The following is an 18,453-nucleotide window of genomic DNA, read 5'->3' on the forward strand; positions in this document are numbered from 1 at the left end:
TTTTGTCTCTGTACCATTAACTGAGGAAGTCTATCTAATGAAACTTTGTAACCAGGTCAGTTGTTGTAATATTTGATCTTAGCAGAGAGTTCTGATCACATTCCATACTAGACTGAAGGTTCTGTTTTAGTAAAGGTAGAAGTACATCTGCTACATTTACAGTCAGCTTACAGTATATGGGCAATGGACGACTGGGATACTCCAGATAATGTTGATGCTGGGGAAAATGGACAGCCATTTCAAAAGTCCACAGAAAGTAAACTTAGATACAGCAAGGGTATTTAATCAACTAGAGCCAGCTTAGGTCATGCAGAATATTTTGTTAATAAACAGGAAATACCAAAGTCCTAGAACCTCTGTGCTGAGGAACAGAAACATTACTGTTGTTGTTGCTTCCATTTCTGCCTCAGCCACTCTAGGCTCTGGGCTGCCTCTGCTGCCAGTTGCAAGTGGAGCTAGCCCAGCCAACCATACATTGATGCTGAGGTATGTTCATTGTTCTGTAGAACTTTAAATGAAACAGGGCCTTAGTGTCTATGATTTCCTGCACATGCACATGATCCATCACAGCCTGGAGGAAATACTGCCAGAACCATCATTTACACTTGAGGTAAATAATATGAGGAGAGGGAGTTTCACCAGCCTTGCAATGAAGTCTGTATCTGCTGTGGGTACTGCTGTTGCTTATGTTAGGAATCCAACATACACTTTTTAAGAAATCTTTGTTTATTGCATAGTGCTTCTCATGGGTATGTAGCAATGGTGTGAGAATCTTTGAATGCATATTATGAGCTGTGATTCCCAAGACTTAGGTGAGATGTCTTAGGAGCTTGAAGAATTGCCATTTGGCAAACTGGACTTAGATTTCCTTGGATTTCAGCATAGAAGAGACATTTTCTTTAATAAATTGAAGGTAAATGGATATAGATGAATAAAAAGACATAACAGCAAGTAAATATGTAGGGCTGAGAGCAGCTTTCCAGATTAAGAGCATTTTTCAGTATAACAAAAGAAAACCAGAGGTGAGCTATGTGTGGAGCACCACAGAATGCAGGTAAAGAAAGTGAATCATGTGGTTAAAGTATAAATGTGGTGTTTCCTTATTTCTCTTTATTATAACAGATGTCTTTGAGTCAAAGCACAGACAAGATTCCGAAGATTCCCATGAGGCACACAAGAAGTTATCAAAAGAGAAGGAAAGGAGGGTGACAGTCAATCAGTGGGATGAAGATGTACAACCCCTCATTTCATCTTCTAAATGGCTTCAACTTCACGGGCTCAAAAGAAACAAATTGTCCCTACCCCAGATTTTGTCACAGATTGGATTCCAGCACAGGAAAGGTATATGAAAAATCAGTAAAAGGATAATAATAAAACCCCAGACTTTGAATAGTCTATAGGGTCACGCTCATTTTGCATCCCAGTGTGCACAGCGGAGATTTTTATGTTGTCTCTTATCTCATGATAATGGCAGAAAGGGAAGCTGTATCCACAGTTGTTGACATTGCCAGTTCAGGTAACTGAGGAACTCCGTCTCCTTTTGATCTGAGAAGGGCTTAGGATCTGAGAGGGACTTTCCTTACTCAACTGTACTGTTGCTTTGCCCTCAGATCCAGTTCAAATCCTCTCCAGTTTAGCTGTAGCTGGGAAATAACTTGTGCTGCTGAGGCTGTTAGTCTTTTTTTCCTGCAAATAACACACCATAAGATCTCTGTCCATTTTTAGGTAGTAAATATAATGTATGCTATGCCATAATCTGGAATGAACTAGTTGATCATCAGGGCTAGCCGGCCTACTTGGAATTGTATATTATTTCCAGGGATCCAGCTTTAAGGAAGCAGTTAAATTTGATTAGAATTCAGGCTGCTCTCTGTGCAAAGTCAAGCTATAGAAAAATGTTCCTTTGCAGTTATCTGACAGCTGGAGGGGAAGAGTTTGCTAATAATTATTAACTACGGCCATAATAGTGCTTTGCAGAGCATGTTAAGATATTCTTTTCTTTGAACAGCTTGCTGCCTGAGAAGTAGGAATTGTAATGTATTACAATTGTTCTAGGTTGCATAATTTAAAGTTTTGGCTGGCTTGTGTTCATGGGGCATTCAAAGATCAACAGTGCAGATCCTGAAATCCTATATGCTGTAGATGAAGAAGAAGCTGTTACGCAGGGTTAATGTTGTTACAGTGTAATTTTAGGAGCAGAACGTACTAGTTTAGCAGGGCAGCATGCTGTACAGAATAGCTACTTTATGACGTTAAATATTCCCACCCCTAATGTTTTCCTATCAGTGGAGATCCTGTAGAAGATTTCTAGCTACTGAAAGAGCAGAGTGCAACCTTTTCCTTAGTTGCACCCACTTCTGCACCCATTTGGTTGTGTAAGAGAACAGCATTATCTGTACCAGATTTTGTATTTTGTTTGATAGACAAATATTTGCAAGTCCTGTTGTGAGGTAAATGGATAATACAGAAGTTTAATTGCCTAAACTTTTCATTTATTGAAATCCCATGTAGCTTTTTGGCCTATAAATAATTAAATGTGGGGTTTTCCCCCCTCTTCTGACTACACTGGCAGGGAGTAGCAAAAGCAGAGCTGCTCTGTGGGGGGAAAATGAGCCAGGAGCCAAAGGAGATCATAGCCCAGGCAGTGCCCTCCCTCACTGACCAGGATGCAGTCCTGTAGCATCTAAGCACAGCAGGCAGAGGCAGGGTGCTGCTAACAGTGTCCACAGACAGTCCCACACAGATTGAAGTGATGAACCAGCTGGGGAGTGTAGCCAGGAGCTGCAGGAGATGGAGCCAGAGACAAGACTGGAGACATGGAAGGCCACAACATAGGTTTTCAAGCCACACCCAGGAGACTGAACTGGGGAGAAGGCTACAATATAGGGCTGAGAGGTCTATCCAGGAGAGAGGTCTGCTAGCAGAACTTGAGACAGGTACACCTGCAACACAGCTAAAGCAAAGAGTGGGTTCCCAGGTCTGAGCGCCCTGGGAGTGGGAATGCCAGGTCAGGCTGTCAGGGCAATTGAGGCCTGTTGGTGCCCTCAGGGTCCCATCATACACATAGCCAGAGAAAATCAGAAAACAAAAACATATTTAGAATTTCTCTCAAGTTTATTAAGGTCGAGTTCCATACAGACGCGTGTACCTCCCACACGGATGGTATGCACATGAACTTGAAAAATATCTGTTTGAAGTAATCCTTATTATTAGCAACTTGATCTTTTGTAACCTTTACTGTAGATTATGTGACCACCTTGGGAAAATTTGTGGCTTCTCGGTATGCAGATGGTCTGTTTCCTCAATACAAGAGAGCACAAGATGGCAGCGTGTATAATGTAAGTGTGACTGAGTTGTGGTAACTTCCCTGTGCGCTTAGAAGTTATTATCGCTGTAGCAGAATGGTGTGACTAAAATGCCTCCCTATGGCATGAAACATTTATATTCTTTGTGAGGACTTTATCTTTTTTGTTGTTGTTTTGTCAAACTGTTAGTGAAAACAATTGTTGATAGAGAAGCTAGGTATCTTTTTTTTTTCTTGCAAAGTCTTAGGCACTTGCCTTGGTGCAGCATTGCAGTAAATCTTTCCAGACAAGACTGCAGTTTCTAAGCAACATTTACCCTGTCTTGAAAGAGGGAACACTTAAAAAAAAGATGTTCAACTGAGTTAAAAAAAAGTAAAATCATAGTCAATAAAATAAATGGAGATGCTGAAATAAGAAGACATAATGTGCTGTCATTGCTGATGCAAAGCACTGCTTTGCTTACTGCCAGCGGGTCACAAAAGGCTCAGCCTACTCTATAGAGACAGCTAGCTGGATCTCTGCCCAGGCTCATGTTCTAAGGAATGTCTTAGCAACAGCTGCTGGTGGCCCCATTGTTAAGGGGATGGATTCTGATTGAAGAGATACGCATGTGAGCGATGAGGGGAGGGAGATAATACATAAAGGATTTTACAAAAGCAAATGTCTTGTCATTTTTTTCTGGTAACTAGAGTCACTTCTGAGGCACAAAGCTTAAAAGTGGAAAACCCCTCAGCATTTCAGGGAGCCTTTCCTCCTCATTTTCCCCCATTAATGGCATATGAAATATCTGCATAATGTCTTTTAATCTTAGGATGTTAAAAGCAGTAGGAAAGACATTTCTGGTAGCATTAAGGTAGCGATGCCACTATACAGGATCTGGTAAGATCTCATTTAGGATATTGTGTACAATAGTGTGTACAGTTACCACAGGCTGAGAAGAAGCAATTTAAACCAGAAAAGGTACTGGGAAGAGCTAGTAGGATGAACTGCAGTGGAGTGCTGATCTTATGAGAAGGCTTGGTTGAGGTTGAGTATGTAAGACTGAAGAAGACAGACAAAGGGTAGCATTATTGTCCTTGAATGCCTACAGAAAGGCAAATCACAGGGTTAGGGAAAAACTATAGTTTTCTATGCTAAAAGGCACGCTAGTCCAAGAATAAATGAGTATGAACTTCCATGAATAAATTTAGGCTGGACAGTCAGAGGTTTTCCAGCCCTCAGAGAAACAGGAATCTGGACTAGCCAACTACAAGTGAAAGAAGTGCTGCAAGAAAACTGCTTTAAAGATGGAGTTTGATCAGTGTAGTGCAGTAAGTTTCTTTGTATGAGTCTGGCTGTCATAGGAGGAAACTGGATTTAAGTGCTCCTTCCCAGAACTACATTCCTTTGGCAGACAGCCTGAGACTGTATCTGGGAGGCACATTACAGGGCCCTAGCTGACATTAAAGAACAGAGAAAAATACAAATGTGAGGAAGACTTATGCACACTATCACACAAAATACCTTCTCCCTGAGAAAAGTTCTTCTCTAAAAGCATTAACATATCCAAGGTTTGGTACTTTGTCCTGGAAAGGTAGTTACAGGTAGAAGGTAGATGGTGAGTTAGCTTACATGGGTCAGAGATATTGAGAGAATGTCTTTACTGGAACCTGCGATTAATTTTTAAACCTACAGATCACTTTGCATGGTGACTGTGTATACATATATTCATAGGATGGATCAGCTGGTTTTAATTTTAATACTGAATCTAGTTTTTTCTTATTTTAGTGATACACTATGGGAAGTGTTAGTTGTTGATTGCAGTTGTCTGAACTAAATTTGCCTAAGTACCTACCCACAAATAGTTAGTTGATCTGTAATGCTGGGCATTGTTAGTAAAATAATAGTGCAAACAGGAAACGTTTTACATTTTCCTTTCAAATGCTAAAGACAAGGTGGAGATTGAAATGCCCCAGAACCAAAGGAACCAAACTGTAAGCTCCCTTGTATCACTGTACAAAATTTTAAGAGCCAGTCAAAATTCTAGTCTAAGAGCGTACAAAGTTTCTGTGTCCTTGTTTGTTCACCCATCTGCTCTTCAACCCCTTCTACATCCCAGCCTGTGTTCAGCTCATTCTAATTGCACCAGTCTTGAGACAGACAAGTCAGACAACCCACTGGCACTGTCCCATGTTCATATAAAAAGATTATGAAAAGCAATTAGGACAAAATGCAATGTCTTTTCTTTGCAGCTTAGATGCATTTGTCAAGTATTTGCTCTTGAAATAGTGAAAGAAAAATGGGTTGTTTTCACTGCTACCTTGGCTGGCATATCTGGCACTTGCAAACCAGCTATTGCAGCTGTCCTAAGCTTCGGGCTGCATTTGTGTTATTTGTCTTGATGTTCAGTTTCCTTCTCTCCCTTATTTAAATAAAGCTGACAGCCAAAAAAGAACTGATTCTTCATTTTGTGGATTGTCTAATGGGAGCTATTAAGCTATATAAGCAGCGAATGGAATGGTTAACCAGTGAGAGCCGGCAGATATTTGGAGTTATTCAAGAACGGTGCATTGTCATTGTTTTGGATTTTGGCACTGCGGATCCAACTGAATTTGATCTATGTCGGGATGCGCTTTCTATGGTACTCATGGAGCAGGTGACGCAAATTGCCAAATTCAACCTCATTCGGTAAGCAAAAAGAATCATAGAATGGTTTGGGTTGGAAGGGGTTTTTAAAATTCATCTAGTCCAACCCCTCTGCAATGAGCAGCAACACCTTCAACTAGATCAGGTTGCTCAAAGTCCTGTCCAGCCTGACCTTGAACGTTTCCAGGGATGGGGCATCTACCACCTCTCTGGGCAACCTGTGCCAGTGTTTCATCACCCTCACTGTAAAAATTTCTTCCTTATATCTAGTCTGATTCTACCTTCTTTTACTTTAAATCATTACCCCTTGTCCTATCACTACAGGCTGTCCTAAAAAGTCTGTCTTCATCTTTCTTATAAGCCGGCTTTAAGTATTGAAAGGCGACAACAGGGTGTCCCCAGAGCCTTCTTTTCTCCAGGCTGAACAAAGAAATGCATGCCTGCCTATTGCTGGTGAATAAAAAGGAGTCACATATCATATAGACATGAGTTTGGATAATACGGTTTTTTTAGTCAAAACTGTCCTGATTCATGTCATGCTAATATCTACAGATTTTCCACACAGTCTTGCTAAGCTTGCTACTTCCATTTAACAGAAGACCATTATTACCCTGAAGAACAGATAAAGACTAACAGAACCTGAATACTGGTATATTCCTTCTACAAATATAGCATAGAAAACCAGAAAGATAAGGGGGACTTTGCAACAGCAGTAATGCTCTTCAGGCATCTAAGTATTAAAGAGTGACACAGTGAGGTCCCATCTGACTGCCTAGGCATTCTTGTGTCTTCAGGCAATTACAGGTTTCTGCCTTACAGCTAGTCATAAGCATAGTCATTTGTATTTCTACAGATTTCAGTGGTCACAGAAATCAGTAGCAGAACTAGGAAACAATACTAGATTTCCATAACAAAAGACAAGTGCTTGTTTCCTTAACATAAGTAAATGAATTTGGGTTTAGTTACAAATAGAATAATAGAGGCACCTATTCAAGTTTATTTATCTCTGCACAAATTCTCATATATGCATAAAAGTTTGAACACATAAGCTTGGGTTTGAATAGATGAGTTGGATTTTGTGACTAGGAAAAAAAAACCAATGCACAAATTAGGTCATATGATTTTAAAATTCCTTCCACAATGGTAACTTGTAACTACACTTGTGATTCTTAAAGTTGTTTTACCCAAGCTTTGTCCTACAGATTTGATTGTGGTGCCCTATCTTAATTCTCTAGCTTGTGACACAACCAAGATTTGAAAAGTAGAAGGTCACTTCCATAGCTTTTGAAAAGCACATAAAACATTTTCTTTAAAAATGATCTGCAAAGCCAAATTGGGGCACAGTGACTGTGTTCACTGATTTGCTTGCTTTTGCAGGAGGGAGACAAAAGACAACATAGAATATAAATTATTACTTTAAAAGAAACTTGGAAAATATACTTGTCTTTTAGATACGCAGGAAACTCTTCAAAATAGTGCTTGATGGAATGTCACAAATACTGGAACCTGTTGGTTTTTTATTTGCTTTCTGTCTTTTTCTGTGCAAATGCACAGGCTTACATGCACATATACTTTGTACTTCTGTACTGCCATTAAGACTAAGGCTTTTGATCAATTAAAATACCAAAAAGCTTAGCATCAAAAGTTTTATTTTGATGGGTAGATGAAGATCAGCCCTACTACAAGAAAAGCTGTCAGTTAAAAAGGTCTGACACAAAGGTCATACAGCAAGTTGTGGAAAGAGATCTGTGGAAGCCAGATTTTTTTTTATACATATATTTTAAAAACCTGATTGTTTTTTTATGTTAAAGGAAGACACAAATTAGGAACCATTTTAAAAGTACTTTAACTCTCTTGGCCTTGTTTTGGAAACAGTTGTCTCAAAAAAGGGTTTAATTTTTCCCCTACTACTTCTGTGTTGCAAGTCAGAATTTAGTATCTGTGGTTTACTGTAATTATTACTTAAGAATATAAAAGAATAGTAACAATAGCAGAGCTTCACTCTTTTGCTCTGCCAGCATTATTCTCACTATTTCTGATTTATAGTTAATGTCATTTTCAGGGCTGCTCAGGATCTTATGAAGTGGCAACAGAAATCTACTCCAGTGTCTGAGCATACTGTAAAGTCTGCTGCTAAGTGGCTCTGGAAGCTGGACCATATGACAGCTGCCAGCCATACCAACTCTGCTGAAGCCCTGCTGGAAGCCATGAGTGATGAGGCGGTAAGCTCATACATCTTTTCAGAGGCCTCAAGTAAATACAAGAATATTCAATGCCAGACTGGCTGCTGTGATTTGCCCAGATGAATATTGCAGAGATAAATATTAATGACAGCATTGGGAAAGTTTTTTCCCCAAGTGTAGCTGCATACTATATTTACTGATGGCCTGTTTATGTAAATGTACTGTATTTTGAATGCAGGAACTTGTTTATTTTCTTTTCTAGAGTACACAGAATAAATAACATATTCAGTCATTAAAGGAAAGAGAGAACATCTTCCATTCCACTTTCTTTGCTGTATATGTTTTTCAGGGCTTCAAGTTTATGAGAAAATTGCTAGTATCAACATTATTGAAGGCAGGGAAACCATTTTTAGTTTGTTATGTATCCAAAGTGCTCATGAAAAATTATATTTAAAATCCCAAATAGTAAGTACAGAGATTTATTTAAGCATTAACTCATGGTAGGGGTATGCAAGTCCTTTTCCATCAGCCAGGTTATAGCTAGAGTTTCTTCCAGGACAAAAAAACAAAGCATGCACAGGCATTGTTGCAATTAAATTCTGCCTGTTTCTAAAAGTACCATATTACTTTATCCATTATAGCAGAGTCACAAGACATAAAACATATATACCATCGTTTTACCTAGTCACCTAAAACTTGTGTTCTTAAAGAGCTATTTAATGAAATTTGCTTACAATGTACTTTGTTTCTACTCCCTAGCAGCTGAATTTAATGGAAAATTGGGCCCACTGTGTGTGGACTTGGGTCATTGGGTTTCACTGCCTTTAAGATCCATGCCTCTGCACAGATCCAACTCTAACTCCTTTATAAATCACATTCTGAGATGTTGTTTGAAGGAGAAGGTAAATTAGGCTTGAGTTTCTTTCTGGTTTCCTGTGCTGTTGGATTCTCATCCAGATGAACCTTGATGTTTGGAAACTGATAGTAAAAAGGAACTGGGTGAGGAACAAATTGTGCAACAGCGGGATTTTTTTATGGATGCTTTTTAAAATGCTTCCTTTATAAATTTTATTAACATTTTAAATTTGCAGTATATTACTGATTCCCTGGTGGGAAACAAAAAAAACCCAAACCACTTAGATTTCAGTATTTTCTGGATGAAAAAAAAAGGCTTGTTGGATCTGGTGGGTCTGTGTATGAATAAACAGAAATTAAAATCTGTCCAACAGTGAGTTGTCTGTTACTTCTTTCTGGACATTGGTGAGCTAATAGGCAATCTGGGGGAGTCAGTTGTGGCAGGTGCTCAATATAAAACCATCTTCAATTACTCCTAAATATAGTCATTATCATTCATAACTGACAGTTCATTTGAGTGCAAGCTTCACTGTACTTCAGGCTGGAGAGACCCCATTCAGTCCTAGGCAAAAGCTGCATACTCACTGAACAGTCCGTCATAAATGACTCATTCCTCAGAACTGGCTTCATCAACAGAAGTGGTTTCAAAACAATAGCTCTTTTTTCCCCTAGACTTGGCTCTTCCTGTCATTCCTTTAGCTGATCTTTCTTCCCATGTGTGGTGACTCCCTAGATTTCCTTTCCTCGTGACCTGTCAGTCCCAAGCTCAAGATCACTCTGCTGTAAGGTTGCAATTGTTTGAGCTCTACCTGCCACAGATGCATCCGCAGTTTTAAACTGATGGTTCTGTACAGGTCCCACTCTGCAAAGTGTGGGCCACCCATCTAAAACACATCTCTCACCAAGGTAAAGACTGTGAAGAACTGTTCATGGTATTCTTCCTTTTCTTGTATGTAGTATTTTTGCTTGTTTAGATGGCTGCATAAATTATACTTCTCAAAATATGAAGGACTAAATGGAAAGGTTTTAACCTTTCCCCACCAACCCATAAGGAACATTTCCTTTGTGGTATGGTATTGCTGGGTTTGTAGTTGAGTGAATTGTCTGTTGTTTGCAATTTTGTTTATTTTCTTGTGAGGAGCTGTTTCTGCATCAGCTATGCCCAAGAAATGTCAGCATTTTAAAAGTTGCAGAGGCAGGCACTTTCTTTGGAGGAAGTGTGAAAACTGATATCCTTATTGAATATCAAGTTTATGAATTATTGGAAGTCTTGGGAGGGAGTGGGGAGAAGATGTGAATCTGAAGGAACACAAGGAAAAGTGGTTGTGCAATATGCAGGCATTGCCTCAGGTCAGGAGCACTTTCAGCAAAAGGAATAGGAACAAGGTGTTGTCCAAGGACTGGGTCTCAGCTGGGAGAGCTCTGTGCGTGCTTGGATAGCTTTTTAGCTGGATGAAACAGAGAGGGAACCTTGTAAAACTGAACTAAAGCACAGATCGGTGTCAGTTCTTTCATTTTGTTTCTGTGCACCTTTTTCTAAAGCTAATAAGTATTCTATTTAATCTTGCACTTTAATGAAACATACTTCTCTTTAACCTTAGTATTTGACCAACATTAACAGTGATGCCAGGAAACCTGGCTGATCACAGACCCACTTGTTCCCAAGTAAGAGTTGTCTGTAACTATGGGCCCTGCCTCCCACATGGAGTGTCTTGCCCCCCTCTACAAGATTTAAGGGAAGCCTGAGGTGTCAAGGTGCTGCTTCATTAATTTCCCTGGTCTAGGTTGAGATTGGGTTGCTGCTTGGGAGAGATCTCTTCCAGCACTGAGGATTAGCCCAAGCATTTGTGGCAAAAGGTAGAGGAGGGAGAGAGTTTGAAATGATGTGGAAGAGTGCAGGGATCCCAGAGCCTGGAAGCTTCAAATACAAACTGGACAAAAGATGTTCATGTAGCCAGTCTGTTGACTCAGGGAGCTGAAATATGAATCAGTATCAAAGGCACTACTGGAAATGCGTGTACAGGTTATTCTGAATTTGCTTTACTACCGCATGAAATTATGTGTGTGCAGAAACATTCCGCAGTGCCATCCCAGACTTGAATAGGTGTCTTGTCTTTAGTGGTGCATGACCTAGGATTGCTAGTCATTCATAGCATCGTAGAATGGTTTGGGCTGGAAGGGATCTTAAAGATCATCCAGTTCCAACTGCCCTGCCATGGGCAGGGGCACCTTCCACTAGACCAGGTTGCCCAGAGCCCCATCCAGCCTGGCCTCGAACACTTCCAGGGATGGGGCATCACAGCTCCTCTGGGCAGCCTGTTCCAGTGCCTCACCACCCTCAGAGTGAAGAATTTCTTTCTTATATCATCTAATCTAAATCTTCCCTCTTTCAGTTTAAAGCCATTCCCCCTCGTCCTAGCACTACATGCCCTTGTAGAAAGGCTTTCTCTCCAGCTTTCCTGTAGGCCTCCTTTAGGTAGTGGAAGGCTGCTATAAGGTCTCCCCGAAGCCTTCTCTTCTCGAGGCTGAATAACCCCAACTCTCTCAGCCTGTCTTCTTCACAGGAGAGGTGCTTCAGCCCTCTGATCATCTTCATGGCTCTCCTCTGGACCCACTCCAACAGGTCCGTGTCCTTATGCTGGGGACTCCACAGCTGAATGCAGTACTGCAGGTGGGGTCTCACGAGAGCAGAGGGCGAGAATCGCCTCCTTCAGCTTGCTGGCTGTGTTTCTTTTGACGCAGCTCAGGGTGCGGTTGGCTTGCTGGGCTGCAGACGTACATTGCTGGGCCATGTTGAGCTTCTCGTCAACACACACCCTGAAGTCCTTCTTCTCAGGGCTGGCCTCAATCCACTCTCTGCCCAGCCTGTGTTTGTGCTTGGGATTGCCCTGACCCACGTGCAGGACCTTGCACTTGTCCTTGTTGAACTTCGTGAGGCTCACCCACGCCCACTTCTCAAGCCTGTCAAGGTCCCTCTGGATGGCATCCCTTCCCTCCAGCATGCTGATCGCAGCACACTGCTTGGTGTCATCAGCAACATGCTGAGGGTGCACTCGATTCCAGTGTCCATGTCACCGACAAAGATGTTAAACAGTGCCAGTCCCAATACCAACCCCTGAGGAATGCCACTTGTCACTGGTCTCCCTTTGGACATTGAGCCGTTGTCTGCAACTCTTTGAGTGTGACCATCCAGCCAATTCCTTATCCAGTGAGTGGCCCATCTGTCGAATCCATGTCTCTCCAGTTTAGAGACAAGGATGTTGTGTGGGACAGTGTCAAATGCTTTGCCTGACATCAGTTGCTTTTCCCTTATTTACCAATGCTGTAACCCTGTCGTCAAAGGCCACCAAATTTGTCAGGCATGATTTACCCTTAGTGAAGCCATGTTGGAAGTCACCTCCTTATTTTCCATGTGCCTTAGCATAGTTTTCAGGAGGATCTGCTCCATGATCTTGCTGGGCACAGAGGTGAGCATATTTGAGCGTATTTTTTCAGTTAAACAACTATTTATTGGATATTTATCTGTTGGTGTGTACCATGCCATAGGACTGATATGCTGTACTTATTGTCTTGAACATCATCATGGGATACCTCTTTTTATATTTGTTTTTAATGGTGGTGAAAATTCGAGAAGCATACTTACCATGAGGATTGTCACATGGATAAGCGCATGTAACATGAAATCCCTTGTAATGTAATACTCAAGCAATAACTAAAGGACATTTCTTCAGCTTCTCTCTCTTCTTAGAATAACTTTTCCAGAATCTAAGTGTGTGTGGTCGCCATAAACCTGCCTGAGGAAGTTAGAAAAAATATGAATTATCTGTAAATACCAGCAGTAGATTTGAAAGAATGGCGCCAGTAAAAGTGCTGCCAGTAGAAGTGTGTCTGGTGTAAGTGTTCTGACTGATTTTCAGCCTTGGCATGGCATAGCGTCTCTCTTCAGAGATGGAATGTGGCACAGAGCCTTGTCTTGACTAATAACTGTAGAATCACAAAATGGTTTGGGTTGGAAGGGACCTTAAAGATCACCTAATTTGTCCCCATCCCCTGCCATCGGCAGGAACACCTTCCACCAGACCAGGTTGCCCAGAGCCCCATCCAGCCTGGCCTTGAACACTTCCGGGGATGGGGCATCCACAGCTTCTCTGGGCAATCTATTCCACTGTCTCAGTTCTTCTTCCTTACACCTCTCTTTAGTTTAAATTAACTTCTGTGGAAAGGGGCTTGCATTGGGCAGAATCAGACCCAGAGGCTGTGGGCCGTGTTCTCTTCTCAATTCAGAAAATTTTGTGTGGACTTCATTTGAATTACAGGCGTAAATGAGAGAGAGAACCGAAGAACTGAAAATCTTACAGCCCAAGTGACGCATTGGTTCTACCGAATTTTCCTACCAGTACTCAGCACAGGACAGTGCTTGAGTAAGTACCAGGCATCAATGTAAAACAGTGACTTCCAATTCCTTTTTTTTTTTTTTTTTCTGTTTAATGACAGGTTGAAGCTGTTTATTACTTTGCTGTGGGTGATGTTCCGGTGGACACAAAGCAGCTACTCCTCGAGAAGGTTTCTGATGGCCCTTGTCCAGTCAACACTGTATCTTTCAATGCTAGGAAAGATGAAACTATTATTTTTCTCAAAGAGTTGAGCCACTTGGCCTCTGGCAGGTATGACAAAGAAGCAGCACAGTCATCATTTCAGTACTTGTAAAGAGCTTTGCTGCTAGGAATGGTATTGGAAGATACCTGAGTGTCATCCCTGTTTTATTCATGATGAAAATGAGACAAAGCAGTTTAATAAGCAATCTAGGGAAACTGGGGAAATAGTCTAAAAAATATGACTAAAAAGCAGGACCTACTCAAACAGAGCAGCTTCTCTCCACTCACTGGCTTGCAGGAAGGCCATTCCTTTTTTATATCACAAATCATCTATCATTTGCTCTTCTTTTGGAGTCTGAAAAATTGTTCAGGGGAAGGGTCGCAACATAAGTTTGTATTGTATTGCTTGTATTGAAAAGGTAATGCCTGTCCTAAATGGGCAGTTCCTGGAACAACAGAAGATTGATGTGGTGTCATCCATCAGGCCTGGTCTTGTGGAGATGTGGTTCTGTACCATGCTTTCTAGCATCTATTTGTTATGGTTGGTGGAAACTGACTATATTCCACACGGTGCGTTGGCTAGTTTATCCTGGGAATCAGCTGCATGGTGAGAATCATCCCTCAGTAGAAAAGGATAATAAAACTTTCATCTTGGTTCTGATATCAAAACAAGGAATACAAACAAACACAACCCCCCACCACATCAAACTCAGGCTGAACAGCAGGAGGGCAGAAGGAGTCAGTAGGTTTTTGTCTGCTTAACAGAAGTGACCTTACAGTCACAGAGCTGTGAAATGGCTGCTAGCTCTTTCTGTTTCACTGTTTCTGCAAGAGTGGGAAGACCTCAAACAGTAGAAATCTCCCAAATGACAGCAGAGCAATTGGTAAGATGGCAGCTGCTTAGCTCTTTTATAGCCATCTGTGTTTAGAAGTAGCTTTTAAGTCATAGAGTATCTGCCAGAAAGCAAGACTGTGGGAAAGTGTTATGTTTGCTTTGATCTGATGTGTGTCTAAGATGACTGTGTTTATTCTGAACCATGATACCTCCACGATACCAGGTACATTGCCAGTCACCATCCTTCATTTTGTTTTGGCAGTGTTTTTACTTCCTTTATAAAAGGAAAGTGAATATTTCTTGTATGGTAGAGAATGAGGCAAGAAGGGTTATGGCAGAGAGCTGAGAGGAATTGTCTTGTTTGATATGATTCCTACTGTTGTCTTTTTACCTGCATCTAGCTTTGGTGCTGAGACTTATTGGGCCTTACTGGTGGATATGTATTTGCCTAATAACTATCTATAAGTTTAAGTCAGCTTTCCCATAGGAATGGCCTAGTACATGGGCTTTTCATGGCTTGAGCTTGTTTTAGAAATGCATCTTTTTCCTCCTTTGAGACCTTTTGTATTCTGAAAATGAGACTAAATAAGTCTGCTTGACTTCCTGATTTGTATGTTGATAATGAAATAAATGTTCTTCTTGGGCTTTTAACTGGGAGTATAATCTGATAAAAAGGTGTTAGTGTCATCTCAGACATCTCAAATTACATGCTTGCTCAGCATGTTAAAAGCATTAATTAAAAATAGATTTCCTGGAGATTGAAAAGGAAGGTGGTTCAGAGTAAATGATACCAAAATGAAAGGATGTTCTTCATGAGAAGACTTCAGATGTACATAAATGTATATAAAAAGTTTGATAATATTCATAGTATTGTTGTAGTTGAAGTTTTAGATATCTTTAATAGATAAGCAAATAATTCCAAAATTGTACACCACTATGATCTTGCATGTGTGACATACATCTTGTAAAAATTAGGAAAGTATGTAGTTTATGTACTGCTGAAAGCCCATTTTGTATTACAGATTTCATGCTTTTACAGAGAAGAATGACTACAGAGATGCTACTGGACCTGCACTAAAATGTGAAGAGGATGGAAAATGCCTAATTGTCCTGAATTCCAGAAAAGTGGAAGGGCGAATGCCACTAGGTAGATAATACAAAACCCAAGGTGATAATGATTTTCTCAGTGAGGCTTCAGAATAGAAATTTAATATAGGAACTTGCTAAGCGTAAAATCAAAAGAAGCCTTCTATAGGCATGAGTGGGGTGAGGACAGGACTGGTCAAATGGGCATTCTGTGGATGGGAAGGAGAGGGAAAGTAAGAGAGAGAAGTGAAGAGTGTAGAGGGATATGCATGTGAGAATGAAGAGAAGTGAAAAAAGGGACAAGAACATCATTTGTTTAGGGCAGGGGTTCTCAAACTACAGCCCGCAGCCGGATACGGCCCCCCAGGGTCCTCAGTCCAGCCCCCGGTATTTACAGAACCCCCCCACCCCTGCTGGGGGTTGAGGGGGAGAAACCAAGCAGCTGCAGATGACTGCCTGCCACTGCATCTGCGCGCCGGCCCCCTGGTTAAAAAGTTTGAAGACCCCTGGTTTAGGGAAACGAAGAATAGTACTGGTATGTTTATGCCAGTGATCTTGTGGAAATGTATAGAGAAATGGCAGAAAAGAAGGGTGATAGTGTGGAAGACTGTCTGATACAACAGCCACATCAATACAGGCCACTTTCATACATAGTATAAGGAGATTAAATCCACATGAGGTTGACTTGCTTATCTCAAGATCTGAATTTTTTGTAAAGACAGGCCAATAAGCATAGTAAAATAGCTATAGAGAAGAAGGTGCAAAGAGGGGAAGAAAAATGGATGGAAAAAAACCCAGGGGGAAACAAATAACAGAAAGAAATGGTTTTACTAATGGGTGGATGCGGGCAGAAAGCCTCTGTGTTTTTCTTATTATTCACGGTGCTACTTCCTCTGGCTAAGTCAGCCTTGCTGTTCAGTGGGACTGGACTGGGGTTTCTGCCAGCTTGAGGGGGAGACCAGCTTGTGGTGTGAAGTGAGGCCGTGTATGTCAGGTCTGATATCTTTATCAGCAGGACATCAAATTAAAAAAATATTTCTTTTAAGTATCAGGATGTGTATCTTTATTCTAATGGTTCACATCCCCATTATGCTGTGGGGCATTAGTGTTGGCCCAAAGGTAGAACACTTTTATCCTCTTCTTACTGCTAGGGAATATATGCCATATGGTGGATTTAGTGACTCACCTAAGGTTGTTTGTCAGTTTTGGACTAACTGGACCATATTTCCTAAGTTGTAGTCTAGTTCTGTGTGCACTAACCCATCCTTCACTAGTACTGTGATTATAACAGTACAAGAGAACCATAGTGGGAGGCCTGAAGTAAAATACTGAGGTGCCACCTCCTTTTGCTTCGTGAAGGGACACTCAAGCCTCACCCACAAAGGGTTTAGAAACCAAGAGCAGAGTATGCTTCAAAACCCTATCTCTCATTTTGTACTAATTCAGAATAGTATAATGATTGCCTTCAGTCTGCTACAAGTGCTTCCTTGCTGGACCCCATTTGGGGGTGTGCGTGGGGGAAGCTGGCTTCCTCTTCCCCCAGGCAGTCAGCCTGTTTCAATAGATGGGCCTAGAGCTCCTGTATGACTGAAATTACTTCCTCACCACTGTTTCTAAAGCTGAAAGCTGAATGGCTTTAATCGCTCAAAAGGGCAGTAATCCCCTTGAAGTGCATTGTCTGTTGTGTCTTATTGCTATTATGGAGTAGAATTTACACATTAAAAAGGAACACAGCTTTCTGCATTTAGTGGGTATTATAAGCACAGTCATGACATCACTGGCAGCCAATTGGAGCATTTCAGTTGTATGCAGAATCTAAAGTCCTTTCTGAGAAGGAAACACATTGGAGACGTTATTCTGGTCTGCCTCTGACGTCTCTTGTTTCGGAGACTCCTTCAAGGGTATAGAAGGCAATAATAATAAAAGTGTCGATTACTCACTATTGGGCCCTGAAACTGGCTCTTGGATGTGAGGCATAAACTATACAAAGAGCTAAACAGAGAACAAACTGGAGATTTAATCTTCCAAATGTGGTGTTTCTTTAACACAAATAAGGGGAGGCATAGGAATATTTTGATTATGTTTCTTTTCATACCACAAATGCAACAGCTGGAAACTGAAACTCATAATTATGTTTTATGGACTGGAAAAGCTGTTTTAAGAACATCTGATAGTTTTCTGGATATCCACTGAATAACTGTTCTGCAAATACAGGATATCTTCATGTTCACTCTTTTTCATTTGCTTAACCAAAACAAGTCGGAAGTAAACTATTTAAAACTTTATAAGAGCTCTGTTCTCCCCTGTTTTGCATCGTGAGCAGTCATTTAGAAAGCAAGCGTGAGAAACTGCCAAATTTTGATTTTTTTTACATATGTTTTGAGTGGCTGCTGGAGATCAAAACAGGTGTAAGCCAGTAAAGAATTAAGGTCCTTATGTTGGCAGACTCAGATTTACTTAAGACAGAGCAATGCTTTTACATAAAGCCTAATTTCACCGATGTGGTGATACCTCTTCATCCAGCACTCATTTTCCTGTTATCACTTCTGCCTACGTTGCTAGTGTAGTTTCTTCATCTGCAAAAAGCTGCAGAATTAAGCAATGGTGTTATGTAATTAGAATTATAAGTGGAAGGGAGGTGAAATTTAAGTTAAAATTTGAAGACGTAGAGGGTAAGAGGTGGTGGAAGCTGTGGAGAAGAAGGTTCTTGCTGAGAAGGGGCACAGTTGTGCCAGATATCTGCTTGGAATGACAGGGAGACAAGTGCTAAACAGCTTGAAAAGCAATAATGTTTTGAACTAGATCTTGAAATGAATAGTGGGTCCTCGTTGGCTGAAATAGAAACAACAGTAAAAATCTGTGCAGTGTTTTTCTGTGTGGTAGAATAGATGAGCCAGTACGTGTAAAGAAAATGCAACAGGACTGAAATCAGGATTTGACTGATGTGATAAATCCAAAGAGGGACGCAT

The 18,453-nt window shown here is 40.9% G+C and overlaps 1 protein-coding gene across 5 annotated transcripts in view; it reads left to right on the top strand.

Moving 5' to 3' along the window:
- Window positions 1–18,453, top strand: part of VWA3B (von Willebrand factor A domain containing 3B) — a 74,070-nt gene that overhangs the window by 2,519 nt on the left and 53,098 nt on the right. For 4 of the 5 annotated variants that reach the window (XM_040584795.1, XM_040584798.1, XM_040584796.1 and 1 more), the window contains 6 exons: window positions 1,123–1,341; window positions 3,244–3,338; window positions 5,722–5,972; window positions 7,993–8,152; window positions 13,463–13,632; window positions 15,421–15,545. In XM_040584795.1, coding sequence (XP_040440729.1) covers window positions 1,123–1,341; window positions 3,244–3,338; window positions 5,722–5,972; window positions 7,993–8,152; window positions 13,463–13,632; window positions 15,421–15,545 — 1,020 coding nt within the window. Of the gene's footprint in view, window positions 1–1,122; window positions 1,342–3,243; window positions 3,339–5,721; window positions 5,973–7,992; window positions 8,153–13,462; window positions 13,633–15,420; window positions 15,546–18,453 lie in introns of those variants that run through there. The other variant, XM_040584799.1, reaches the window with a different exon arrangement.

This window comes from Falco naumanni, chromosome 2 (genome assembly GCF_017639655.2).
Source record: "Falco naumanni isolate bFalNau1 chromosome 2, bFalNau1.pat, whole genome shotgun sequence".
In the NCBI taxonomy this organism is placed as follows: Eukaryota; Metazoa; Chordata; class Aves; order Falconiformes; family Falconidae; genus Falco; species Falco naumanni.